This window comes from Podospora pseudoanserina, chromosome 1 (genome assembly GCF_035222485.1).
Source record: "Podospora pseudoanserina strain CBS 124.78 chromosome 1, whole genome shotgun sequence".
Taxonomy (NCBI): domain Eukaryota; kingdom Fungi; phylum Ascomycota; class Sordariomycetes; order Sordariales; family Podosporaceae; genus Podospora; species Podospora pseudoanserina.
Genome location: NC_085920.1, coordinates 3,407,475 through 3,434,281, shown reverse-complemented (window position 1 = coordinate 3,434,281; position 26,807 = coordinate 3,407,475). Strand labels below are relative to the sequence as shown.

At 53.1% G+C, this 26,807-nt stretch overlaps 11 protein-coding genes across 11 annotated transcripts; 6 read left to right on the top strand and 5 right to left on the bottom strand.

Annotated features, from left to right (window-relative positions):
- Positions 1-6: 6 nt before the first annotated feature.
- QC764_109800 (uncharacterized protein) lies at positions 7-1,283 on the bottom strand (the record flags this gene model as incomplete). The annotated part of the gene is made up of 2 exons (XM_062942249.1): positions 899-1,283; positions 7-780 (listed from the first exon to the last, which is right to left on the bottom strand). The coding sequence occupies exons 1-2, from the start codon at positions 983-985 to the stop codon at positions 7-9; spliced, it is 861 nt and encodes a 286-aa protein (XP_062805181.1). The 5' UTR covers positions 986-1,283.
- A 329-nt stretch (positions 1,284-1,612) lies between these two features.
- On the top strand, positions 1,613-2,065 carry QC764_0011770 (uncharacterized protein; the record flags this gene model as incomplete). The annotated part of the gene is made up of 2 exons (XM_062939894.1): positions 1,613-1,895; positions 1,955-2,065. The coding sequence occupies exons 1-2, from the start codon at positions 1,809-1,811 to the stop codon at positions 2,063-2,065; spliced, it is 198 nt and encodes a 65-aa protein (XP_062805180.1). The 5' UTR covers positions 1,613-1,808.
- Positions 2,066-2,604: 539 nt separating this feature from the next.
- Positions 2,605-3,865, top strand: QC764_109790 (uncharacterized protein; the record flags this gene model as incomplete). The annotated part of the gene is made up of 2 exons (XM_062942248.1): positions 2,605-2,911; positions 2,993-3,865. 2 exons carry the CDS (start codon positions 2,605-2,607, stop codon positions 3,310-3,312), a joined length of 627 nt encoding a protein of 208 aa, XP_062805179.1. The 3' UTR covers positions 3,313-3,865.
- A 315-nt stretch (positions 3,866-4,180) lies between these two features.
- On the top strand, positions 4,181-6,139 carry QC764_109780 (uncharacterized protein; the record flags this gene model as incomplete). Its single annotated transcript, XM_062942247.1, has 1 exon — positions 4,181-6,139. The coding sequence occupies one exon, from the start codon at positions 4,181-4,183 to the stop codon at positions 6,137-6,139; it is 1,959 nt and encodes a 652-aa protein (XP_062805178.1).
- A 1,346-nt stretch (positions 6,140-7,485) lies between these two features.
- On the bottom strand, positions 7,486-9,012 carry QC764_109770 (uncharacterized protein; the record flags this gene model as incomplete). Its single annotated transcript, XM_062942246.1, has 2 exons — positions 8,580-9,012; positions 7,486-8,503 (listed from the first exon to the last, which is right to left on the bottom strand). The coding sequence occupies exons 1-2, from the start codon at positions 8,612-8,614 to the stop codon at positions 7,486-7,488; spliced, it is 1,053 nt and encodes a 350-aa protein (XP_062805177.1). The 5' UTR covers positions 8,615-9,012.
- A 1,554-nt stretch (positions 9,013-10,566) lies between these two features.
- OYE32 (NADH-dependent flavin oxidoreductase) lies at positions 10,567-11,923 on the top strand (the record flags this gene model as incomplete). The annotated part of the gene is made up of 2 exons (XM_062942245.1): positions 10,567-11,271; positions 11,330-11,923. 2 exons carry the CDS (start codon positions 10,567-10,569, stop codon positions 11,921-11,923), a joined length of 1,299 nt encoding a protein of 432 aa, XP_062805176.1.
- Positions 11,924-12,633: 710 nt separating this feature from the next.
- RAD2 (DNA repair protein rad2) lies at positions 12,634-16,461 on the bottom strand (the record flags this gene model as incomplete). The annotated part of the gene is made up of 1 exon (XM_062942244.1): positions 12,634-16,461. The coding sequence occupies one exon, from the start codon at positions 16,459-16,461 to the stop codon at positions 12,634-12,636; it is 3,828 nt and encodes a 1,275-aa protein (XP_062805175.1).
- A 385-nt stretch (positions 16,462-16,846) lies between these two features.
- QC764_109745 (uncharacterized protein) lies at positions 16,847-18,219 on the top strand. The gene is made up of 2 exons (XM_062942243.1): positions 16,847-17,451; positions 17,587-18,219. The coding sequence occupies exons 1-2, from the start codon at positions 17,254-17,256 to the stop codon at positions 17,704-17,706; spliced, it is 318 nt and encodes a 105-aa protein (XP_062805174.1). The 5' UTR covers positions 16,847-17,253; the 3' UTR covers positions 17,707-18,219.
- On the bottom strand, positions 17,717-20,641 carry LSP1 (lipid-binding protein). Its single transcript, XM_062942242.1, has 5 exons — positions 19,591-20,641; positions 19,462-19,519; positions 19,222-19,355; positions 18,981-19,164; positions 17,717-18,928 (listed from the first exon to the last, which is right to left on the bottom strand). The coding sequence occupies exons 1-5, from the start codon at positions 19,645-19,647 to the stop codon at positions 18,270-18,272; spliced, it is 1,092 nt and encodes a 363-aa protein (XP_062805173.1). The 5' UTR covers positions 19,648-20,641; the 3' UTR covers positions 17,717-18,269.
- A 75-nt stretch (positions 20,642-20,716) lies between these two features.
- On the top strand, positions 20,717-23,951 carry MNR2 (CorA metal ion transporter). The gene is made up of 3 exons (XM_062942241.1): positions 20,717-21,515; positions 21,583-23,607; positions 23,666-23,951. Exons 1-3 carry the CDS (start codon positions 21,229-21,231, stop codon positions 23,940-23,942), a joined length of 2,589 nt encoding a protein of 862 aa, XP_062805172.1. The 5' UTR covers positions 20,717-21,228; the 3' UTR covers positions 23,943-23,951.
- Positions 23,952-24,355: 404 nt separating this feature from the next.
- MOB2 (Maintenance of ploidy protein mob2) lies at positions 24,356-26,641 on the bottom strand. The gene is made up of 4 exons (XM_062942240.1): positions 26,476-26,641; positions 25,446-25,792; positions 25,273-25,384; positions 24,356-25,220 (listed from the first exon to the last, which is right to left on the bottom strand). The coding sequence occupies exons 1-4, from the start codon at positions 26,496-26,498 to the stop codon at positions 24,686-24,688; spliced, it is 1,017 nt and encodes a 338-aa protein (XP_062805171.1). The 5' UTR covers positions 26,499-26,641; the 3' UTR covers positions 24,356-24,685.
- Between the last annotated feature and the right edge of the window lie 166 nt (positions 26,642-26,807).

Genomic DNA, 26,807 nt, shown 5'->3' with positions numbered 1-26,807 from the left:
CCCTTTTTACAGCTCCCCCACTTCTTCCTGGTGGTCCTCCACCTTCAACCCCCTTTCCCTCCTAACAACCTCACTCTCCACCATCCCCCTCACCAAACTGAGACACAACTCCCTCCCGACCTTGACCCACGCGGGGCTAGCCTCGCTAGGCACATGCAAGAAGACGACCCTCTTCCTTTCGTGAGGGTTATTCTTGACCAGATGCGCCAGACTGCTGTAGTAGATGAAATCGCAGAGGTAGTGCCCGGCATCTTCGGATATTCTCAAGTCGGAGTAGGGCGGGGAGTGGTCTCTCCATCTTTGCAAGACGTCTTCCATGTCGAGGTCGGAGAGGAGCTCTTCCGGGAGGTCTTGCCATGGGTGGGGGGCGGATTCGTCGTCGAGGTCGGAGAGGAGGTTGTTGTCTACGTCGCCCATGGTGTAGTTTGATTTGTGGGCCCGGCGCTCGATGGAGTAGAAGCCTCTTGGGCCGGCCATGCCGATGTGGACTGCTAGGTCGATTTTGGGGGTGGAGGGAGAGTCGAGGTGCCAGAGGGAGGGGACGAGGTTGCGGACTGCGCGGTAGCCTACGTGGATGGGGGAGGGGTGGACCAGGAGGCGGACTTTGGGGAGGGGGATTGGGGGGTTGGTGGGATTTGGGGGGATGGTTCCTGTGGCGGTGCCGGGGGGAGGGACGTGGCCCGGGATGCCTCTGAAGGGGGTTGGTGGGGGTGGGAGGTACTCGGGGAGGGATTTGGCGATTTCCCAGGAGGGGTTGATGGGGAAGTCGGTGCGGAAGGGCTGAGGGGGGAGAAGGTCAGTGGGATTGAAGATGTGGTGGTCGTGTGTGGTTCGAAACTCATGGCATAGTTATCGTGAGAGTGAGAGAAGTGCGGGGGAGTGAATGAGGTGAGCTTACAGCAAAGCCGGTGATCAAGACATTGATCGTCTCCTCCTCCTCCCCTCCAGAGACCTTATTTCGCGTACCTGTTCCAACAGACCCCATTGTGAACCACGGGACGTGACTGGTGAAAGACGGGGTGATGGTTGAGCGAGTATTGTCCTGGAGAAATCAGGACAAAGTGGGTGTTGGGTGAGTGGCTCTTTGTTCTCCTCCCCACCCTCGTATTGATACTGTGCTGCTGTGATATCACCGATCAAACCTGCCCACTTCCAGTAGGTCAATGGATGCATAGGTGCTGCTGATTGGCATGGCCTTAGTCTGCTTATTGCAGCGGCAGAGTTGACCTACCAGCTTCATGCATCAAGACGCAACTTTGACCTCATATTGATGTCCTGACCGCTGAGACTTTGGTTGTCTGTTTTTCTGTTTTCTCAAAAGTTCATAATAGTATTTCGATTTACTTATTTATTTATTTATTCATTTGGTATTCTATTGTGTCTCAACAGAATTGTCTTACTCAACACAGTAGTAGACATGATTTGATGATGGGTCATGCTCCAAGTGCGGGGGGCAAATGAGGAGTGAAGTCCAATTCGGCAAGTGTGATTGTGCATATCTATCACCAGAGAGTAATTCCTTCAACCTTTCAGCTTTGAAACTCATGAGTGTGGATGTCAGGCAACATCTCTTCTTCAAAACCCATCTACAAAAACTTCCATCACTAGTCCACGCCAAACACCGTTGAGCCAATCTTCGTGTCCGGCTTATAACCGTTGATGTTGAAAGCTTGTGCGGTTCAACACTGGCGTGAACGATATCAACGTGTCAAATCAACCTTAAATCCCGAGGCCCAGCGCCCGAGTACGGCGCATCTTCACGTCATGCTGATTGATCACAGTGCAGCTCCCGAGCCGAAGCCGGCAGCATGACCAGTGCACCACTGCGGCCGGGCCGGATGCAGGGGCCGAATAGCTTATCTGAATGGGTCACCACTTACACCACCGTCATCAGGGTGAGTGCTCATAAGGCCAGCTTTCCCAGTTAATAACATGGCCTCTTGATCTCAACCAGTCTCTTTCCACTCATTCATCCCTCAACTATCACCGGACCCTCGATGGCTACCTCGGCGGGTGGCAAATGGCCAATGATGATATCCTCGATGGTCCCCAAAAATGCAGGTGAGTTGTCAAGACCCACACCAGCATATGCGGGGTCCCAATCAACCCTTTTTGTTTTCTCTTCCTTCTTCTCAGGCGCCAGTTTCGATATGCCGCGGTTCTGGCTTCAAGAGTCGAAGCAAGAGAACATTCATCTTTATGATTGAATCCTGATCGCTCAAGCGGTGAGAAACAAAACGAAACAAAAATACCCAATCCATGCTTCAAGACCTTGTAAATGCAGATTAGCGAGCCTGCCAAGCCGGTCGTTGTCCAGCGGATAGGTGGTTGGGGGATGGTTGGGAAACAGTCTCAACGGAGGCGGTTTTCTGAAGGCAAGGTGTCTAACCCCGTTGAGCTTTTATTGACGACCTAAACACTTTTATCCAACCACTCGGCTGTCCACCGCCGGTGTAGTCGATCACGAAGTGGAGTCTCCACCATGAGCTGCCACCTCTGGGTTTTCCCTTCTTAAGCTCACCGCTTGCCCGCTGCCCAATCTTTCCTGACCTCTCTTTTCTCTCCCTAACCCGAGAGGCCTTTGGGTCTTCTTCACAACAAACTATGAACATCAAAATGTATTCGGTGCTGTCGGTGAGGCAGCTCCACTGGTACCTCACGCTGGTGGTGCTGCTCACCGTTGGCATCCAGGCACATGACAGCGGGGACTGCCTCTCTGTTGCCCTCGTGGCCATTCCCGATTGCGCCAAAACCTGCTTTCTGGAGCAGGCCCCATCTATCGGCTGCGATGGCTTGGACTTTGTCTGCCAGTGCAAGAAGCAAGCAGCATTTTACGCATCAGTGGAGGCATGTGTTGTTGATGCATGCGAGGCGTCAGAATATGAGAAGGTGATTGATGGTGTTGGGACTGGTAAGGATACTCTCTCTCTCCCTCTCCCCACAAAGAAAGCTTGGTTTGAGTCGGTTGATTGGGTGCTAACATGACGTGCAGTGTGCGAGTGTGCTGTCGATGCCAAAGATCACGACCATGCCAGTTCTGCCTCTTTGGACTCGGCATCGTCGACTTCATTCATCGGCTCTCCACCCACAGCTGCACCATCAGGGGAGCCATCTGCCCCTCCAGTGGTGATTGTCACCACTACCACCGACGTGGAGGATGGTGACGACAGCTCCCCAACAGAGACCACCTCTGCGCCTACTGAGACCTCTCCCCTAGTGGAGGCTGAAAACGGGGCGGACCACACCTCAACCTCGAGACTTGGCCTGATGGCTACTGTCTTTGGAGCTGCCTTGGCTTTTGCCCTCCTCTGAATCAGCAATCTGGTATGAAGGCCAGACCAGAAAGTTTCCGATGAACGATATACCGATCATGAATGAGACGACAACGACGACCAACTACGATGACAACGACCACAACGCCACTTTCCTAACGAATCTGTACGACATGATGATACCCATACACATTACCCACGCATAGTGTTTCACTCTTCTTGAGAAATCTTTTCCTTGGATGACGTCTCTCTCATGTATATAAAAAGCATGTTCTTGACCCGAGTGTCAACAACGGAGCTTCTATGAAGTTTCATCTGCAGTCTTTTCCTTTGTTTACGTAGTTATGATGTCTCTTCAATAAATGCACCGCCATCGAGTGTTGATGCTTTGTTCATATATCACCTTTTCACCTGAGGCCCTGAATTAACTGGTTTCGTTGGATTTTGGAGGGTAGCTACGGTTCTTTGCCTAGTACACAAGACGAACAATGGCATTCTTCTACGGCGCTGCTCCTTGTTCACCCAACAGGGCTGCTTCCCTTAGGACAACTGCAGGCAGAGACTGAGACAATAGCATTGTGTTTGGGACGCCACTCTTGAGAGGATGCCAACAATGCAAGTACCTGCTGCCACCATCGCTCAGTTGGGTATCTCTATTTAACCACCCGACTTTCCTCCAGGTTGGACTCGAGTCTTTTCTATCCATATCATCCGACAAACAACAGTCACTGTATCCGGTGACAGCACAAACCATCCCATCAAACACTACAATATCACCACTACAACATCAACACTGCACTACAACATCAACACTGCACTACAACACCAACACTACACTACAGCATCAACTCTACATACACTACAACATCAACTCTACACTACACCATCACCACACGGCCACCGTCAAGATGACTCTTATCAGCAGCAAAGACAACAAACTCTCTTTCGGCATTGAGCTGGAAGTGATCATCTGCCACAAGCAATGGGTCGCGGATCCTCCCAACACATCCACCCTGGTTTCTCCTGAAGAGGAGGCTTTGATGCCTGAGCTCATGGAGGCACCTTGGGATGCATACATTACTGAATGGATCGAGGAGAAACTCGAGAAAGTCATCTTGACTGTTCCCGGAGCCAAGTTTCAGCGGTCGAGCTCGAGAGGTACAGAATTGATGCAGGCGCCAGGGCCTGAACTCCACCCCGATATCTACATGACTCCGACAACAGCTTGGGCGGCCCATCAAGATGTCAGTGTGACCGACGACCGCGTTTATGAACCGAAAGGACAAAAGGCATCAAGCATAGAGCTGGTCTCTGCTGCCATGTGGGATTGCCCTGCAGCCCATCGCCATGTCCAGGACATTGTCATTGCCTTGAGCACCCTTCTCCGTTGGCGGGTCAACATCCGAACAGGCTTCCACGTTCACGTGGGTGCTGGTGCAAGAGAGCAAATCGATCCCGAGACGGGGGAGTTGGGATGGAAGAGTGACAAATTCGGCTTTGAGGCCTTTCAAAGGGCGGGCGCCTTGATTTGGGCTGCCGATCGCTTTTTGTACTGCGCCCACCCGCCAGAACGTCAAATCAACACGTATGCTCAACCGGTTTCAACCACGAGTCAGTTGGCCAACGGACAAGAATTCCTCAGGGTCCTCGAGGATGAGAACACACCTGTCGACGACGCGAATGCGGAGTATGGAAGAGACAGAAGGAAGGAGTTCAAACTTACCACTCGCTTTCCCGATCCCACTTTACCTCCTCGTCCACCAACAGTGCCCGTGCCACCACCCTCCACCGTGCTGCGGCATGCCCTTCATGGCAGGTCAGAGAGCTCCAGCACCATGTTTCCAGCCATGCGCCCAGCGCGGGTTCCAGCGGCTGCCTGGGACCGTATTCGGCCTTATGTTTACAACATTCGCGTCCGTAGGGAGCCTGAGGACCTTGCCAAAATTCAAAAGGCCGACATGACCGTGGAGAAGGGCATCGCTTACATTCTATGTGCGACCACCAGGCATAGAGTTGCTAAGCTTCTCAGCTACGAAAAGGATTATTACAATCGGCTCAACTACAACTTCGCCCACTACGACACAGAAAACGCCTGGAAGGGGTACAATACAGTCGAATTCCGCGAGGCAACTGGCGCCTTCGACCCAACCACCATCGCCGCCTGGTCAAGCGTCTGTCTCGCCATCTTCCGCTTCTGCACAACAGCCGACGATGCTTCCTACTGGACCGTCGTCTGGAACCTCATCGATGCCCACAATGCCGCGCTTGCTGGCGAGCCGCACAACTACGACATGATCTCCCTCATGATCGACTGCGGCGCCTTCGGCGAGGCCGGCTTCTTCGAGAAATCTCTCCGCAAGCTGGGCGACAAGCACTGGTTCACCGGCGTCCAGAACAACCAAAAAATCACCCCGAACGCCTCACTGGACAACTCTCCCGAAGCGCGTCAAGGGCCCGGCTTTTTCGAGTCGGACTGGCCTGTGACTAAGCAGGCTGGTGGTACAGCAGAAGTCGTCACACCAACGCCTGCTCCCTCTCGACGGGTCTCGCTTGTTCCGAAGCCTCACACCCATGCGGCTCACGCCACGGGCTGGCGTCCCCCCTTTGCCATGGCGGAAACTGTGCCCACCTCTCCCGATACAAAAGAGCTGATGGGTCGGTGGGATAATTCTTCTACTCACATAAATGTGCCCCGCCCTGTCAAGGGGAGTAGATCCTCTGCAGAGCACGATGATCTTATGGCCAAGTGGAACAAGACCGTCCAAAGGATTGTCGATGACTACCATGATATGCATAGCAGGCTCGGGGCTAAGGCTGATCAGTTTGACGCTAACTGGAGGGACTTGGGGTTGGGGGATAGAAGGTGAGTGAGTGAGTATCTTTTCTTACACATATTTCTAAACTCCCCATTTCATTGGACTGGTGATGTTTGCTGCTAACATGAGATAACACAAAAAAATAAAAATAAAAAAAAACCAGGGTAAGTCCATCAGTGAATAGACAAGAAGCTGACAATAGATTTTTTAACCCAACCACAACAAGTATTGATGATATTGACCTGTGATGTGATATGTAATGTGATTTGTGAGAAAAACTGAGAAATCTGAACAAAAAAAAAAAAAAAAAGAAAGAGGAAATTGGCATTCTCAACTGTGGTCATGTTCATGTAGACATGAACTGAGTGTTGAGGATATTTTTTTTCTCTTTTTCTTTTTCTTTTTTTTTCCGGCTGTGAGTTTACATTGTTCAATGGACAATCATGCTGTTGGGAGAACATTTCTGCGCCGTATTGAACCAGTATCTATATGAGGTGGGCAAAGACGCGAGATACTTTCCCGCCGTAGGGTCGATCGACAGTCAGAAAGATAAAGAAGACTCGATTAGAGCCTTGCAACAAACCACACACACACAAAGAACACCTTGTGCTGGCAGAGAATGACACTTGGTGGCCAAAGATGATGAGTACAAAGCATGTACTTCTTCTTCATGCTGATTGATTAGTGTTATTATATATTACAACAAACAGTCTGGTAGTAACTAAGGCTGCCTGCCAGTTGCTGTGGTCTATCTCTCTATCGGTAGATAGATTCTCTATCCCAACTTCCAAAACTCCATCGCCGTCCCTTTCTTTGCCTGCTAGCCGCCCACCACCATAAATGATACCACCACGAACATGACCAGGCTCCAACGGGCTATCTGTCAGCCGCAACTTCGCGAAGAGGCAGGCCGGCGTGTTTGGTGATCATGATATCTCGATGCTCGGACATTCGCGAATCGGCCCGGAGGGGGGTTGGTTTGGTAGGTGGCGGAATCGTCAAACTTGTCGAGTCTTGTATGGCGCGTGCCTGTCTGTCTGTCTCTCTCTGTGTATGTGTGTGTGTGTGTGTGTGTGTGTGTGTGTGTGTGTGTGTGTGTGTGTGTGTGCAATCTTTCGGACACGCACGCTCTGTCTGCTCCAACTCTGGTGCTGTTGTTCCGCATTATTGCCAAGCTGCCCCGAAAAGAGAGAATGCGGGCGAGAACCCTGAAACGATCCCCTCGGTCCCTATAGAACAATATCATTGTTGTATTCAACCCATCCCCACCTCGTCTTTGTTCCCTCGAAGCCGACCTCGATCGCTTGAACACCTCATCTGTGCTCCCTCCCCTTTGCTCGTTCATCATCACCCCATTCGCACACACACACACAAACACACACACACACACACTCACCTCATGACAAATCCAAATAAGACATCTCATTCAAATCCAAATCCCCCACCGGGCTGATGATATTACCATCATCATCATCATCATCATCACTCTCCTCACCACTCCCCATCCCCATCCCCTCATCCCCACCCTTCCTCCCCTCCCCACCGCCACCGGCACGGCCAAGACTCCCCACATCCCGATGATACTGACTCTCCCTCCTCCCAAACCAAGTAGCCGACTGCCTCCCCTCCGGCCTCCTCTGCATCTCCAACGTGTGAGGACAGGTCCCCTCCCCCACCATCGCCCGGTGACTATGAAACGTGCACTGCCTAAACCCAAAGAACCTCTCCCCGCTCCTCAGTTTGTTGGCCGGCAGCCGCAACTGCGGGTTCTTCAACCTCACGTCCGCCCTGCTCTGCTGCATCTTTTCCAAATGAAGCTGATAATCCGCCTTTAGCTGCGGGAAAGCAGCAAACAGCTTGTCGATCTGGTTGTTTAACAGGAACGCCTTCTCCGCCCCGTGGAGCGTCCAGGCTAGCATTGCCACTCCCCATTTTCTGAGCCTGACCGCATGTTCGGGGTCGCAGTCGCCGTAGATGAACGCCAAGAAGCGGGGGGACATGTCCCAGTCGAAACGGAGGTACATGTCCTGCAGGGCGTCCATGGCTAGGTCTTGGAGGCCGGGGAGGTCGATAATCGCGGCGAAGAGGTGGAGGCGGACGAGGTTGGTGCGGACGGCGCGGCATTCGTCGGGCGAGATGGTGCGGATCACGTCGTCCATGAAGGTGTGGAAGCGGCGGCGTTGGTAGAGCCAGAGGACGAAGATTTCGAACATGTCTGGTGCTTCGGAGGGGAGCCATAGGACTGAGTCTTCTTCATCTTGTTCTGAACTGGAGGCGCTGGAAGGGGAGGGGGTGGGGATGGCCTCGATGTTGGTTCTGAAAAAGGTGCAGCTGTCGCAGAGGAGCTTGCGGTGGAGGGTGAACTCGCGTTGTTCCTCGCCCACGAGGACGCGGACGACTTCGCAGCCTTCGAGGCTGTGATGATGGTGGCGGTGGTCAGTTGATGATGTGTGTGATATGTGAGGTGGAAGTAAGAGGTGAGGTGACTTACTCCCCGATGACAGAGCGCTTGTTACTCCACCTCATCTTGTCTGTTGTTTTTGCTGCCAACGTGTTGCGAACAGTTGATAAAAGGACACCACGGTATAAATGATGGTGAACAAAGTCCAACCTCAAGCCGGCCGACTTTGTGAGTTGTTGGTGGTCTTCTACTGTAGGTTGTCTTTTTGTTTCGATTGCCGCTCAGCAGCAAGACAATAGTATTATGGCCAGCCAAGCAACAAACAGACAAAACGATCCACTCAGCACACAACACAGCTTACCCAGCAGTTTTTGTTTTAACGAAAAAAAAAAAAAAAAAAAAACGAAACAAAAAACAAAGAGAGAAGACGACGAAATAGACTTCGTGTGTGGCGAGAGGGGGGTTTCCCCATCTCAAGTAGATTGTTCTCGAGCTCTCATGCCTGTCCCACCCTCCCCCGCGTGGGCCACCAGGGATTGTTTTCTCACAAGCGTCAGACGACGCGAGGTGGCATCGTGACCCAATTTCTCTCATGGCCCAAGGCTCTCGGATCTTTTTTTGGGCTTCTTTCTTTCCCGGATCTGTTGAACAATCAATCAACCCTTGTCCCCGAAGCGAACACCCGTTCAAGGTGGCTCCCCCCCGTGTTTCGTTTCAACACTTTGCTGCTGGGCACCCAAAAGCAAAGCGTGATCGCACCGGTAAACGACCCCCGAGTGTGACTGTGATGTTTGCTTGAGAGCTGCCCCTGAAAGCTTGGCACCACTGGCACCACCACCACCAAACACACCCCGGACTTTTTCTTGCAGGTCGCAGCGCTTTTGGCGAGTGTTTCGAGATGGCTGCCCCCCACACCAATCACGAAGGGACGCTCGGGTCATGTTTCGAGTTTCGATGGGGGGAATTGTTTGCATGATTGCTACACAGACATGGATGGGAAGGAAGCATTGCGAAGGGAAACATGATCGACGAGGACTTGGGATGACAAGCAAAACATGAAAAAACACGTGGGAATTGAACGATAAGAGAGAAAGAAGAGAGAGGGGCATAAACCCGGCAAGATTGGACCGGATATTTATTCAGAGGCGATGCAACAGGGCAATGAAAATCAGTGGGGGGTTCGGATGCTCGGTAGGTACCCCAGTTGCTGTCGGTGAATCTTCAATGGAGCGCTATTTCGGCCTTGATGGAAAGCATGAAATTGAGAATTGTTCAGGCAATAATATTTATCAGAAGATATAAATGGGTGCCATTGGCAATAAAGGGATTGAACTCGAACAATAAACAGCCTTGAATGGTGTAGGTCAGGGTTAGGGTTGCTACCCCATAGTAAAAGCGGGACATCATTGCCCCTCTACATTTTCGACGTCACGGACAACCCTTCATCTTTTGCGACACACCAAAAAAGTCGTTGCGGCTGAAACTCAATTGCTGATGAAAGCATGGATTATTCAGCGTTGAACAAAAACGTCCCGCGCAACCGGGGCTAATCCCACCTCGTTCGCCAGGTGCAGCAGTGGTGATACCGACACTTGCCCGATATCCAAGCCCATGGATTGCTGGTACGGGCCGTCTGAAGCTTGAGAAATGTTTCCATGAAAATCCTTCCCCGGGTTCCGGGGTGGTTTGTTCCCTTCGTGCTCCGGGAGTTTACTCAGCAAAGATCCGATCCGTCTTCATGCGTGGCCGATGACACCATCACGGGCCCGAATTCCTGGATTGGAAATCGGGCAAACGGTTACCGGCGGGGAATCTCGATTGCCCCCCCTCATGTTTGGTGGATTTGGTGGGCAGATTTGGTATTATTCAGCAACCAACTGCCGGCTTTACCTTGTTATCTGATCGAGAAATATACATAAGTACCTATCATTTCGCTGCCGGTGACAATCCTGGATATGTCTTCAACGTGACGCAGGCACCCCTTCCTCGATTGACATCGTTGACCCCTCACCCTCATACCCCTCCCTGTCCAACACTTTACACACCTTCTCTCACCACCATCACAACCACAGCAACAATGACAGTCTTAAAACTCCCCACCGCCAGCGCCCCTGCCCCCGGCGTCCCCTTCTACACACCCGCCCAAGACCCCCCAGCCGGCACCGCCCTCATAAATGATGCCACCCCCGTCCCAACCGTCTTCACCCCCCTCACCATCCGCGGCCTCACCCTCCAAAACCGCTTCGCCGTCTCCCCCATGTGCATGTACTCGGCCTCCAACGGCCACCTGACCGACTTCCACCTTGTCCACCTGGGGCAGTACGCCCTCCACGGCACCCCCCTCACCATCATCGAAGCCACCGCCGTGACCCCCAACGGCCGCATCTCTCCGGAAGACTCGGGCCTCTGGCAAGACTCCCAGATTGCCCCCATCAAGCGCGTGACAGATTTCATCCACTCCCAGGGACAAAAAGTAGGGATCCAACTCGCCCACGCCGGGCGCAAAGCGTCTACCTTGGCCCCGTGGCATTATCGCACCCTGGGGAAGGAGGTGGCTACCGAAGAACTGGGCGGATGGCCGGATAATCTTTGGGCTCCCAGCCCCATCCCCTGGGCGGAGGGGTTCCCCGCGCCAAAGGAGATGACGTTGGAGCAAATCAGGGGGTTTGTTCGGAGCTGGAAGGACGCTGCTAGGCGGGCGGTGGAGGCCGGTGTTGACCTCATTGAGATTCATGGTGCTCACGGATACCTCCTCACTGAATTCTTGTCCCCAATCACAAACGCAAGTCAACCCTCCTCTGTCTTTTTCCGGTCTGGAACTGTATTAACACCCCCCAAAGCAACGAACCGACCAGTACGGCGGCCTCCCCTTTGAGAACCGCGTCCGTCTCTTGATGGAGATCATCACCGCCGTCCGCTCCGTCATCCCAGAATCCATGCCCCTCTTCCTTCGCATCTCAGCGACGGAGTGGATGTCCCACCTTGGCCAACCCTCCCTCGACCTTGGCGAGTCCAAAAAGATTGCCTCCCTCGTTGCTGACCTGGGCGTTGATCTGTTGGATGTTTCCTCTGGCGGCAACAACCCTGCCCAGAAGATTGAAGTGCACCCGTACTATCAAGTTGATTTGGCGAGCGAGATTAGGGAGCATCTCAGGAAAGAGGGCAAGAAGATGCTCATCGGAGCGGTGGGCATGATTGCCAACGCCGAAATGGCCAAGGATGTGGTGGAGAGTGATGGGACGGTGGAGGTGGATGGTGAACACGGGACCAAGGCCAAGGCGGATTTGGTGCTGGTTGCGAGGCAGTATTTGAGGGAGCCAGAGTTTGTGCCCAAGGTGGCGAGCGAGCTCGGGGTGGGGGTTAGGTTGCCGTTGCAGTATTCTAGGGCGCCTTTTCCCAAGAAGAAGAAGAAGGTGGAGCAGGGGAAGTTGTGAGGGGGGGTGAGGAGGGTGAGGGGGTTAGAAGGTGAGAAGAGGTAGAAGAAACGGAGACGGAGCAAGATTAGAGAATAAAGTCAGACACAGACACACACACACACACACACACACACACACACACACACACATATATATATATATATACATACAATCGAGGTATGGAGAGACGTGTGCTCAAAAAGTTCGCACCGCCTGTCCATCATATGATTGACAAGATTTTTAGCCCGTCCTTGTCCCCAAGTAAACTTCCAGCTTGAAGCCCACAACAATGCTCAAAAGGTAAGCCATCTACAAAAAGTCCCCCGCATACTCCTCATAACTCCTCATAAACACCTCAAAATCATACCTCCCCTCCATCCCCCATCTCCTTCAGCACCGCCTCCGGCTCCACCATTTTACGTTGCCCAAAATCCAACAACCACAACCCCATCACCCTCTCCCTCCGTGTCTCTTTTGTCAGAGGTAAAATCCGCTCCATGGTCATTACCCGAGTGGGGGCTTGATAACCTGGTGGAAAAGGAGACACCTTCCTTGTCCAGGTTTCATTTTCATGATCGTGGGAGAGGAGGAGTTTGGGGATTTTGACGCTGACACCTGCGCTTCGCATACCGTTCGATTCGAGGGGGTTATTTTTTGCACTTTTTTCTTTCTTTTTTTTCAATTGACTCATCATATTTGTACAATATCCTATGACAACGTCTGTCAGGCTATGCCTTGGATCGCTTCCCTCGACCACGTCCCCTCCCTCTACCAGCAGTCGCTTTCCCCTCCCCTTTGCCTCCTTTACTCCTGCCAGCGACCACAACAACATCATCATCATCATCATCGACCTCTTCATCCTCCCGCACCACCTCATCCTCTTCACCCACAACCTCTTCTTCCTCAACGATCTCCGCCTCCCTCGCCTTCCTCTTCCTCCCCTTCCCCTTCCCCTTCCCCTTCTCCGCAGGAATAGCAACCGGCATCTCCATCGACAACCCCCCACTGCCCACCGCCCCCCTCCTAGCCTTCAACCTCCCCACCGCCTCCGCCATCCTCTTACTCCCCCCCCCACCCCTTCCCACCCTCCTCGGCGCGAACGCCTCCCTCTGCGTCCCGCTCCCGACACCCCCCTCAAAATACCTCGTAATATTCGCCTGCGTCCCTTCGGCCTCCCGTCTATTCACATCCCTTATCACCGGCACAAGCACCTCATCCGTCCTCTCCTTGCTCCACCCAATCGTGCTCATCAGAAACTGTCTCAACCCTTCCAGATCCGGCACCCCCCATTGAAACTGCTCCTGGGAGGAATCCACCTCTGGATGCAAATAAGCCTCAAACACCGCCGGTGAAGGGAACCCCAACGGGAGAAACAACTTGGTAGCCTGACCCTTTCTGAATTTTCTGCGAAAGGGGGAAGAAGCATCCGCCTCCTTGGGCCGTTTCCCGCTTTGGACGTCCTCCCACCACGTCTTGAAATCGGAGAGACCCTCCCGACCTGGGAATTCAGATAGGATCTCAACGGCCGTGACGGGACCGATACCCGGGATGCCCTCGGTGTAATCTGACCCTAGGAGCTGCGCCAGTGCAATAAGCTGCTCTCTCGAAAGCTCGAGCTCGTCTTCCAGGTCGCGGAGGAGGTAGCACTCGACAAACTTGTTGCTGTTGAACATGTTCTTGTATACTCGGGTGCCGCCAAAAAGGAAGGTGTCCGAGTCGTCGGTGACGATCCCGTCGACGAGATTCAGGCGCACCAGTTCGGCGCATTGGGCTTCTGCTTCCATCGGTGCCGTGATGTATGGGACACCAAAGAGGCGGAGGAGGGCTTGGCATTCTGTTACCATGACCTGGGTGACTTCGTCTGCGTCGCGACGGTCTTTCTTTTGCTGGGTCCGGAGGGCGCGGAGTTCCTGCTCGTAGGCTTCTTGGTTCTCGCGTTGGGTTTTGTTGTTTAGTTGGCTGGCGAACCGGGCGTGTTCCTCCGCTTCTTCGGCCATTTGGGCGAGGAGTTCTTCTTCTTCGGGGTCGTAGAACTCGTCGTATTCTGGGGAGTCATCCCGGGTGAAGATCTCGTCCGAGTTGATAGCAGAGGCCAGCCCCTCGATTCTGGGCTGTTCTGAAGGCGGGAGATCGGGAGCCTCCTCATCACCGCTTTCCAAAAAGGCCTCGGCATCGTCGATGGCGATAGCTGATGGGGCGGCAGATGGCTCTCCCGCTGAAGGAACGACCACGTCTTCAAACTCCACATCCTCGTCTTCAGACTCTTGAGGAGCCGAAGCAGGAGGGGCGGTCTCTAAAGGCTGCTTCCCGACAGCATCCAGCTCCATGGGGGTCTCGCTGCTTTCAAACTCTTCTGCTGGAGGAGGTGTTGTGGCTGCTGCTGGATTTTGTTCCGCATCATTCGAGGCTGTCTCTTTGTCAAGGTCATCTTGCAATGAAGGCAAGCTGGCGCCTGGTCTCCCCGGTGGAGACCTGGCACGGAGCAGCGTCTGAACTATGGATTCGGGTGGTGCATCCAGAATCTCGATATCGCTGTCATCGTCACTCGAGGACTCGATTTCCACATATTGTTCTTTCCGCCTTTGGAGCTGATGGAACTGTGCCAGCTCCTCATCCTCGGCATTCTGTTGGTTTTCGATTTGCTGCTGACGTCGGACATGCTCTGTGATATCCGTATTGTCCGTAAGCCATGGTGGTAGTGGGAGAGGCTCATCGTCATCCTTTTTTTCAGATACGACGGGCTTTTCAGCCTTGGCAGTCTCGCTCGGTTCTTTGATGAATCCTCCAGCCTCCTCGTCGGATTCCGCTTCCAGATCACCAGTCTCTACTTGCCGAGGCTTCTCTGTTGTCTCGACAGCAGCTGTAGGCTTTGGCGCTGGAGCGGAAGGCTTCGACCCCCCAAACGCGCTTCGCCAGTCAAGTTTCTCGAATGGAAGGGGGCCGTCGAATGAGTTCTTGACATTTGATTTTTGGACAGGCTTTGGCTTTGGCTGCTTCTTTCTCGCCGCCGCCAGCGCCGTGTGCAAATCTCCATCGCTATCACTGTCGCTGTCGTCTTTTTCCTGGGGTTTCTTCACAGCAGCATTCGCTCTGTTGTTTACAATATGCGCAATCATGGTCCCGCTGGTACTTGCGATTGGTCTCGATACTTCCGGAGCCGCTCTCTGAGTCCACGTGGGCGCGGGCACGTCTTCAAACCCTTCATCCTCGTCTTCGTCTTCCTTCTCCTTGCTCACATCGTGGTTTTGTTCCAGTGACAGTGCAATAGCTCGGTTGAGCTCTTCATCCTCGGCCGCCATCACCTCACCATCATTGACGAATAGAGCTTCGTCGTCGTCTTCTTCGCATTCATCACCCTGCAGGGAGTTGTAGAGCTGTTGCCGTGCAGAGCCAAAGTTTTGAGCTCGTTCGTAGGCAGCACGGCTCGTGATCTTGGGGAGACGGTTGAGACCTTCGATAGGAACGTCTTCAAACTCCTCGTCTTCCCACTCGTCTTCGTCGTCCGGATTTTGATACTGAAAGTCCAAGGCATCGACGTCGATAGGCTTATGGGCTTTGCCCTTGTCTTTGTCCCTCGTGACGACACCAAGAGCCCAGCCACCCTCGGCGCCTTCATTCTTGACTAAGATGTACTCGCGGTTTCGGTCGCCAGCAACACGGCTGGCGTTGACAGTCATGTCAGTGCTCGTCATGCCCATCTCAAGCATGAGCCGCTGGGTGAGATAGTTTCTCTCCTTGACCCTCTCAATCTGGAATCTCGAGAAGGCCATCCGGTCGGGAAACATCACGTCCAACTGCTCCTTGCTGAGGCCCATTCTCAGCCTACTTCGTAACCTAGCCGCATTCAGAATATTGTATCTGTCAGCCGGCGGCAAGCTCTTGAAGAACTCCCCATCAAAGTCAATCTTGCTAAAGTCATAAAGATTGATGTTCTCCCCACAGTTGAACTGCCTCGCATACTCCTCCAGCTCCTCCACGCTCATGATCCTCGGATCGTCCGGCTTCCCCATAGCCTCTATCCCGTTCTGCAACTCCGGGAGATGATACGCATCCTGCTTGTGAAACTTGCGATTCCTCTGGCGCTCCTGCTTAGAAAGCCCCAGCTCGTCCGCATAGACAATATTCTCCATACTCGGCAGCTCCTCCTGCTCTTCATCATCCGCACCCGCCATCCTCCTCTGCCTCTTTTCTTCCTCCTCTTCCGCCAGCCTGTGCATCTGCACAGCGAGCAGCTTCCCCGCCGTGCGCGCAGCATCCTCTCTTCGCCCTTCCCGTCTCCTCCTTCTCCCCTGCAAAGTCGCTCTTTTCAAAGCCGGTGCCCCGCCGTCAAACACAAACACCGGCTTGACTCCATACCACAACAGCTTACACAACCGTCGAAAGAAGCCCACAATGTGACTGTTTCGCAGCGCATTCCCTTCCTTGTCGCGGACAGCTTTGAGAAACTGGTAGATCCAAATCGAGGCATCGACAGCGAGTCGCTTCCGGTTAAGCGTCGCGAGGTTTGTCGGGCGGGCGCATGGCTGCACGACGGTCCAGAGGCCTTGAACACCCATGGTGGGCTGGGACCAAGGGTATCACGCTTGTCAAGTCGAGAAGAGAGGGCTCCTTGGGCGGATCACCCAGAACGGAAAGAGCGTATCATGGGAGAGCTTCCTTGTCTCCAAAAGTATCAAGTCGACGAAGGCGCGTCATGGGAGTTGGAAGAGGTAACCAAGTCAAACCAGAGTTGCTGATCGCGAGAAGTGAAATGTTGGAAGTCACCTTACCTTCTATGACGGATGACTGCGATGCGCAACATCCCTGCTCGGCTGCCTGCCATCTGGTCTTATCTAGGCTAATCTATTGGTTGATATTCTCCGGGGTGCACTGTGCGGATAAGCAACGACGAACAAGGTCTTTGTGAACTTCCCTGCCTGTGCTGACCTCACTGCGCTTAGGTGAAAAGGTTTGTCTAGTATATCCAAGGTAGTACGGGTCTCTTTTCATGAGAGCTACCCTGCTGAACTACAGTAAACCTCATACTTCGCCATCTCCTACGATTCCCACTTGATACTTTTATTCTCCTGCCCTAAAAGTGGATCCCCCCATCTTTTGGGTTACTTCCATCCCGTCCCAACCCAACGAGCTCACCCCTCCACCTCGCGCAGCAATTACCTACCTATCCTGTCTCATCCACCCTCCACTCTCACGCATCAAATCCACCCATTCCCACCAGGAACAAGCGATTAAATTCAACCAGCAGCTCGGTTACACATCCCCTCCATACCGTACCCACCACCCTACCCTCTCTCCCCCCCTCTCCCTCTCTCTCCCTCTCTCTCTCTCTCTTCATTCTCATTCAAGTTATGCAACCCCCCCTCTTCCCCCTCTCCCGAAACAACCACCGCGGCCGCTCAAAAGCGATAATGAACTACGACGCCCTCCCCACCCCCTCCTCCAAGCCCGAAGCCACCGACTTCCTGCAGACGCTCCTAAACAAGAACCTCAGGGTGGGCACCACGGACGGGAGGATGTTTTGGGGGAGCTTCAAGTGTACTGATTCTGTAAGTTTCCATACACACCCCACCCGCACACACCTCGTCATCTCATACACTACCTACCCATTCATGATATCTCAACCATGAATCTGTATCTTCCCTAAGAATCTAACCTTCCCTCCTCCGCCCCCCCCTCAACAGGACTGCAACCTCGTCCTCCAACACACCTACGAATACCGCCCCCCCTCGCCCAACTCCAATCAGCCGCCGCCGCGGCCGCAAGCTCAGACCCCCAGTCCAAAAAAGTGGTCATGGACATGACATCCCGCTACCTAGGTCTAGTCGTCGTACCAGGCCAATACATCACAAAGATCGAAGTCGAAGAGTTCGCCAGTCAACTCAAGGCCACAGAGCGCAAACAGCAGCAACAGTCACAACAACAACAACAACAGCAACAACAACAAACAACACGCAAGGTAGAAATTAGTTAGCTACTTTACCTTACCTTACTTAGCGTACCTGCCGAAATCACATGATTCATAATAACGATGAAAAAAAAAATGAAAAAAAAATGTTCATATTAACCAACTACCCATCAGTCATTCAAAACAAGAATTCGTACCGCAAAGGGAATCGACGCTAAAACTATACACACACACACCCCCCTGAGAAGAAAAAGAGAAACAACAACTTGCTCTCACACCAAATCCTTAGGAAACCCCATCATTGTTTGTCCTCCATCTCACTCAAATCATTACCAATTACGGTCGATTTCCCTTTCATACTTCGGCTAAACCCGCCACCACCACAGCCACCGCTCAACCCCAAGCTTCTCACCCATCCCGTACTTCTCTCCTCCCCCAACGCTAGTTGTGGTCCTTCTCCTAAGCAACAACCGCCTCTTGGCGTCGTCCCCTTGTCTCCCCTCCGTTCAACCCCGCCTCACTACCCAGCACCGAATGACTCGTCCTCCCCTCCAACTCATCCTCGTCCTCGTCCTCGTCCTCACTATACTCATCTTTATGATGTTGGTGATGTCCCGCAGAAGCCCATCCATCCTGATCATTAAGCGGCGCATCCTGACCCGACAGGTCCAAGCCCTCACTGCGTGCCTTGATGTTGTTCCTGCGTCTGGTCGAGAGAGTCCGGGCGCGAGTGGAGAGCTTAGCAGACACGGCCGCCTTTTGCGTGACCCAGTTGGTGAGCGCGTCCTCGCAGTCTTGGATAATGGCCTTGCTAGCCTCGTAGCCGTCGTACGCAGCGCGGGTTTCACCTGGTGTGACGGGGGTGTCGTCGATGAGTTCGAGCAGATGCTTTCCGTAGCCGGCGATGATGGCCACCTTTTCGCAGTGTTCGCGCAGGGCGTCGAATTGGTAGGTGTAGGCGGCCTTGATCTTCTCGCGGGTGATGTTGGAGAGCTGGGCTTCGGCAACGAGGGACTCTGCCTCGGCACGGACGAGTTCCTGCTCGAGGACGACTATTCTCGGGGAGTTGGGTTCTTTGTACTTGAGCTGGGCGATTTGATCGGTGATTTTTTGCTTTCCTGTCTGGTGTTAACACATGCCGTGCTTCGGAAAGAGAACGAAAAGGCTGACTGTCTCTGCTGGGCTGCACCGAAGCCTCAATATTCCTAATACTCTTCATCGTGACGCGGTACTGGTCGTATCGGTCGACATATTGATCCTCGAGCTCGCCGATTTCGTAGAGCAGCACTCCCAGCTTGTCCGTGACATCCGAAACGTCTTCGTCGCAGGCCTCGCCCCAAATGGAGAGTTGTTGCTGTGTGACACCTCGTCAGCCAGAGTCTCGCGCTGGAGTCTCAAGAGCAAAACTTACAGCTACTTCCATGCGCTCCTTTGCGACCAACTCCAAACTTCTCATGACATTCTTCTCCATCTTGACCAGCTGTGCCAGCTTCTTGGCGAGGTCGGGCCCGAAGGCGCCGGCCGTCTTGCCCCTGAGAGCATGCCCTAGTGCTCCTGTTAACACCCAAAAAAAAAAAACTTGTGAGTTCCCAGACGGATTTACAAAGGAAAAATGGTCCCGAGAAGAGAAAAGAAAGGGCGCAATGCTCACCGAGTCCTCCTTTGAAGAAACGACCAGACTTGGTCGTCGACGGCGGCGGGGGTGGGTTCTGGTTGCGAGAGGTCATGTCAGCGAGGGATTCAGTGTCACGAGAGGTGTGGTGTGCTGGGCGGGTGGTACCTGGATTTGCGAGGCGGTGGGCGCCCTCGTGGCGCGCATGGAGTACGTTCGATGCATGGTGAATCGAGGTGCGGTGTTGGTGTGTTGTGGTGGTGTGAGAGTGTAGCACCCAACAGCGGGTGGATGACGGGCCGGTTTGATTGTTCGGGTTCAGGTAATCGATACTGAAAGTGAGAAGTGGAGGTAGGTGTTCAGTTTCACGAAACAAAGGTGCGTGTAGGCCGAGCCGGAACAAGCTTGCGTTTATAAGGTATGCGACGGTGTCTTTGGTGGGAGAGCCAGCGATAATGACGTCGGTGAGCAACGCAAGCACTTGTCAGTTTGGGGGCCAGCGGGTTTGCCGGGGTTAGGAAAGGGCCGTGCGAGCTTTTCTCTTCATCTGTTGATCAGGGTTCAGATATACCGGGTTCAACGCTGCAATTGCTGTCTGAGGCCAGGAGATCTCCGTTCCTGCGTCCGCCATGAAGGTCACTCTGGAAAATCCTTCATATTCTTTCATCCCAGAGTCTCCCTTCCCCGGAGCCGATCTGACGTTGTCATGGTGAACACTGGGGCGACCCCATCTTCAGATGTTGTTTGCGGTTAGGATGGGCTTGGCATGGGTAACCCGGAAGTTCAGGATGCACAGGCCATTTTCAACACAAGCCACTTGCCAAAACCTAGCCACTGGACCTTTATCTTAGCCACCCGTCTGGGCAGAGGCCATGATCTTGAGAAAGTGATTTGAGTTTTCAGGTATCGCAGTGATATGTGGTGAGGCCAGATATTGAAATAGTGGAGCCGGGGCGCTGATAGTTGTTTCTGCACGTATATATCTATTTAACTAGTATAAGTGATTGTAGATGGTAGGTTGCCCGGGTCTAGTTTCGCTGGATCAAAGTCCTCGCAGCTATGGTGATGCCCACCTACCTACCTGGAATGCACCGACACGAGAGAAATAAAAAGTGGTCACCATCGAGTGAGCCAAGCATCTGAATCAATTCAAGCTTCCAGCTTGACACATAGTATGCATGGAGTGAAGCTCAACCCAAAAGCAGATGCTGGAGCCATGATCCTCAGCCCGCTTTTAGTAAGTAGGGTTCCACCAGACGGCTCCCCCCTCTCCCGTTGACATCACCAGGGACCTGGGACAAGCGTTACCCAACGGCCGGCGAAATTATTTTTTTCTCATTCTGATTTGAAGCTACACTATTCCTAGATTTTATTTGTTGAACCATTGTGTCGGAGAGAGAGAGAGTGAACACAAATACTCGAACCATTGTCTGCGCTTTGAAAACCTAAGTCTCTCTCGACTGGCTGCACGTGGCGCCAATCATCTTCAAGACGAAGCTCCAGGGCTTGCCGAGACAGACCCCTGCTTTCGCATCTTCTCCCTGCGCCTCCGGTGACATTCACGTCATCCTCTTTCCCACGCCGGGAGAACAAGAACAGCAAATCACAGTTATCATCCACCGGTCGTGTGATACTTATCCTTATTCACACACCTACCCTCTAACAACGCCATCCCGATTGACCCCGTTATCGCTCCACGAGGCGCTCGCGATTGGCACAGCCCTCTCATGTTCTAAGCTCAATTGAATCCACCGCTATAGGCTGCCGCCGCACGCCGCCTCCAAAGCATCCATCAGCCCTCAGCGCATGTCCCAGTCCCCAAGGACAAGAAACATCGTCGACGAAGCCTCCACAATGGAACCAAATGCGCCTTCAACTTCGGCACATGCGCCACGCAAGAGAAAGAATCACAGGGGCGGCAAGAAGAAGAAGCAGACTAGAAGAAAGTCATTCGCCGGCCTTGCTCCCGATGACGTCGAGTCCGGACTCGATAGGCCTGAGGATATGGGCACTGGCCGTGAAGGATTCTACTCCAGGCCTGGTCGTAATGCGAGCAACACAAGCCTCGACAGCGATGCTTTGTTAGATCACAGGTGCGCCGATCCCTTTTCTTGCACTACTCATTGCGCAGTGGACATCACTAACATTGCACAAATATAGAGAACATAAATCCTTCATCCGACCCCGACGTCCGTCTATGATGACAGCGAGCGGCTCCCTTCTTGCCACGCCCGGCGGTAGCAGACTGAAGCATATGAGCAGAGGAGACACCAGCGAGGAAGACGGAGAAGGAGCACCGCTCCTATCTAGCTCTGTCTTCCAACGAGGCGAAACATTCCCGAGTTATGGGTCCGGAGAAGCTACTCTTCGAAGAAGCGGTCCCGGCAGTCGTCACGAATCGAGCAGGAGCAGTTCCAAGAGACGCTTCCTCGGATCCGGGAACGATACTTATAATGTCAACTATCCGCCATCGGTGCCGGGAACGCCTCCGATGCGCCCACTGGACCGCATGGATATGAGCTTCGGCGATGCTTTGCTGCGCGACGAGCTTGAAAACGGTGATTCGCAGAGCAGGGATTATGACGAAGACGACCATGAATCGTTCCACAATTCACCATTGGAGAGGAGGAAGACAATTGCTGCTTTGCAGGCTGAGGAGGATGTGTGCTTTCCCCAAGAGGGCCTTTCTGATATCGCCGACGACGAGCTTGGGATTCGCGATGCTCATGGTTACCGTGGGCGGGCGCGGAGACGTCGCCGCAAGTGGCCAGATATTGCTCTGTTGAATGAATGGAGTAGAGTCGAGAAGGAGGGACGTAGCGAGGAGCGCCGGGTGAAAAGGATGGTAGAACCCCAGCTCATCAACGGCAGACTGCGGCCTGTCCACCGCGGTTGGTTTCAGGCCGAGGAGGAAGCACCCTACCGGTTCACCTACTTCAACGAAGAGTTCCAAAGCACCATTCACAGCCAGACTATTGGAGAACTGGTCCAGCCCGGAGGCAGTTTCAAGGAGCTGTTCATCCCAGACCCCCCAATCCTGTCAGATTCTTCCGAGAGCGAGGACGAAGACGAGGACCCAACAGTCAGCCTATCACAGGTGTTGGCTGGTCAAAACGGCGACCCTCGAATCCCCGTCCGTCAACCGTCCCTCGCAACTAGCACAACGGCAAACGTTCAACACCAGGATTTCGCCGAGCTTCGAAGAGAACGGACTGGATCCGCTAACAACGGCCGGCCGATGTCGACGGAGCCCAAATCCCACCACAGTGAGCAAAAAGCCTACTCTGGGGAGCACACCCCCTCCCGCATGCGATCCCCCATACCTGACCATGTCAAATCCCCCCAACCAGACAACAACAGCAGCAACAACAACAACAATAACAACTTCCACCCCACCCCCCAAAAGGAACCCAAACCCATCCGGTATGGCGAGCGCCCAGTCTGGTGGCTTGACATTCTGAGTCCAACAGAGCAAGAGATGAAGATCATCTCCAAGGCGTTTGGAATCCACCCGTTGACAGCAGAAGACATCATGATGCAGGAGCAGCGGGAGAAGGTGGAACTGTTTCGGCATTACTACTTTGTCAACTACCGGTCTTTTGACCAAGACCAGTCAAGCGAGAATTTCATGGAGCCGGTGAACATGTACGTGGTGGTGTTTAGGGAGTGTGTGCTGAGCTTCCACTTTAGCGTGACGCCCCACCCTGCCAACGTCCGCCGGCGCATCCGACAGCTGAGGGACTATCTGATCCTGTCGTCGGACTGGATCAGCTACGCCATCATCGACGACATCACGGACGTGTTTGGGCCGTTAATTCAGAGCATTGAGGACGAGGTGGACGATATTGATGATGAGATTTTGCAGCTGCACTCGACTACTGCCGCGGCGACGACGGATCCGTATGGCAGTAGGAATAACAAGCAGGACGGGAGTAGTAATGAGAAGAGAGAGTTGGGGGACGATGCCGAGGCGGGGAGGGACATGCTGAGGCGGGTGGGGGATTGCAGGAAGAAGGTGATGAGTTTGTATCGGTTGCTGGGGAACAAGGCGGATGTGATCAAGGGGTTTGCTAAAAGGTGTAATGAGCATTGGGAGGTTGCGCCGAGGAGTGAGATTGGGTTGTATTTGGGGGATATTCAGGATCATATTGTGACGATGACGTCGAATTTGAGTCATTATGAGAAGTAAGTCTTCCTGTTGTCAGGTATCAAGGCTGGTGGTGAGTGCTGACAAGGGATACAGGATCTTGGCGAGGTCTCATGGGAATTATTTGGCGCAGATCAACATTAGGATGAATGAGAGGCAGGAGCAGACGGCGGATGTGCTGGGGAAGTTGACGGTTCTGGGGACGATTGTACTGCCTATGAACATCATTACTGGGCTGTGGGGGATGAATGTGTTGGTGCCGGGGCAGGAGTCGGAGGCGGGGTTGGTTTGGTTTTGGTGTATCACCGGGGGATTGTTGGTTTTTGGGCTGGCGTGTTATTTGATTGCGAAGAGGGTTTATAATATTGTTTGAAAAGACGAGGGGGGATGGGGAGGGGGGAGAGTGGTTGGGGGTTTGGATACCACTGGGTTTGAGAGGGTGGGTGGGAGGGGTTGGGCACGGTTGAATCGTTTTGCATACACACACTTGGAGTACCTAGGGGCCGGGACAGGGTATAGGTTTTTCTTTTTTTTTTCTTTTCTTTTTCTTTTTTTTTTTTTTTTTTTTTTTTTTTTGACCGCTTGCTCTTGTTAGGAACAGCTTTTTGCTGTTGTGACATTAGGTGGTTGAAAGGGAAGAGCAACTATGTGTACAGCGGAGACTAGATGTCTATTGGGACGAGAGAGAGAGAGGTACAAGCTGTATAATCATTCATGAGGTATATCCTAGTAGATGATATGAATAATAAACAAACAACGATGACACATAAACTAGTGGTCACTTGAGATGGTTATAAAATCTGGATTGTATTGCCTTCATGTTCTAGCTCATGCAACTCAGCAGGACTACCAGTTTTCCCCCTTTGTATATAATGCAACGTAACTTTGATGCTCTTCGACACGACAACTTCCACCCTGTGTCCAGTCTTGTCCTTTTTAGTTTCGCCATGTCTTTCAAGCCCAGATATATGTGTGTGTGTCTCTGTGTGTGTGTATCTGCGAAATCCCGCGCACCAAAAATGCCATGCTTCCAAAAAAATCCCTTCCAAAATATTCATCCCTCTCCTTCACCTTCTTCTACTACTAGCCCGCTAGCCACCAACAACCGCCCCATACCTAGTTCTGCGGGGGTCCACCCGCCTTCTGCACCAACAGCTGTCCCACAGCCAAGTTCGCCACCTCAAAAGCCTTGCTCCCCTGAGGAAAAGTCCCCAGCGCAGCCCACAAATCAATCAACGGCTGCATCGGCTCCAGATCCGCCTTCTTAAGGAGGTTGAGCGTCGTGGCCGTCAGGATGAAGTGGCTAAAGCAGCTGTTCATCGACTTCTCCAGGTTCAGGGCAAACAGGTCGTCAAAGTGGGACCAGTACAGATGGGCATAAACCCGAAACATTTGCCGAAAGATGGTCTGGCATGTCTCCATGAAGTTCTGGGGGAAGCCGCTTCTCTTTCCGATCCACTCCTGGCCGGATTCTGGGACGGGGGTGCAAAAGGCCGGGTTGTCGGCGTAGGAAACGCCGGATGGGTCGCAGGGGAAAATGTTGTTGTCGTCGATTTTGCCAGAGATGTATCGTTGTACGAGGGTGAGGTACTCGTATGCTGGGATCTCGACGGGTTGGAGCCGGGAGTTTAACCAGGTGAAGGAGTGGTTGCTGGTGATTGTTAGTGGGTGATGATGATACGGTCTTGCTGGGTGCCACCTACGCTCCGGCTGACATCTTGGGACACCTTCTGGAGTTGCAGATAGATGTTCCATCCTCTTCCTTGTCGTGCACCAGGCGGATGAATGTTACGAGCATTCGCCAGTGGTCAACAACTATGAACACTGGTCAATGTACGGCCCCTGTCTTGACCGCCATGGCATGTTGCTAGCTTACCTTGATGAGCAACCCACTCTCCCATCTCCACAGTCTTGGGCTTCGCGCTGAGGGTCAAGAAGTTACCCTTGACAATGTGCTTTGCATAGTTGCAATTTAGCCAGAGCGGCTTGGTTGGGGGGAGGTGATATGAGGTCAAAACCTCCTCTGCGGTGGGGATCATGCCACTTGATTGGTCCATGCCGATGGTCTCGGCCAGAGATGGCGAAGTAGGAAGTGGTGGGAGCTTGACTGAGGTGGTGGAAGTGGGTGTTTGGATTTCCGGAGGAGGAACAGGAGACTGAGCGTGCTGCTGCTGTTCAGGACCGGGTGAGTTTGGGCTTCTTTGGCCTCTGAAGCGGGCGTTTCTAGATAACATATATGTGTCAGCGCGGCTAAAACCCGAGCTAGTGTGTTGTAGAGCGGAGAATATATATGCAAGAGGCCCAGAAGATCGAAATAGTTTCAGCAAAGTCCGCCCCCCTTCTCCTTGTGTCAACTATTTTGGATGACCAGAAGAAGGAAACAGACAGCCTTGTACTTGAAACAAGCCAAGGGTGCCCGGTTGGGCAACAAACCACACTTGTGGATCTTTTATTACTGCCTGGTCTGAGAGCCAGAGCCCCTATATCCATCTCTTCCCCGATCTAAAACATGAAGAGGGAGATCTGAGCAGCGTGGTCTTGATGGACAGTTGAGAATGTGACTGGGTTGTTTGTATCAAACCCAGGTTCTCGGGTCTGAACGTTTTGGGAGGCGGCATGGTAACTGCAGGGCCCAACCCATTCCCAGCTACCTAACCCTTGCATACAGCAAGCAGCAAGCAGCAAGCAGCAAGCGCTGACAACCACTTGGTAGAGCGGCAGATGTATAAATCAACCAAAAACAGGGGCAAAAACACAAAAGAGTTGAGTTTGAGAAGCTCTTGCCTCGCTCTTGGGTGCGGATTGGGAGATTGGGCTCGCTGGACGGAGACGGGGGGGGGGGAGGGCTTTGGCGAGAGATGGAGGTTTGCGGGGAACAGGAGACGGAGTGGATGGAGGCGACTCACATTCCAGAAAAGAGGTTGGACATTGTCGGTGTGAGTATGTCTGGAGAGCAGCCGTCCGGGAAACAGGTTGAAACAAGGTGTTTTCGTACGATGTAGCGTTGACTAAACCCCGTCACGAAATTGTTTCTTGTATCGAATCGGTCTGCTGCTGGAGCGCCTGGACCCCTGACAGTGCCAGCACCTCACCACCTTGGAGGGGATCCCCGCCATATGCACTGCCACATGTACCCAACCAAGCCAATTCTTATCGTTATCGGATATTTTCTTAGCGCGTTCTTGAGCCACACTTCCAATCGGCAACGCGCCGCCGGTGGTGTCGAGCTTCGAGAGCA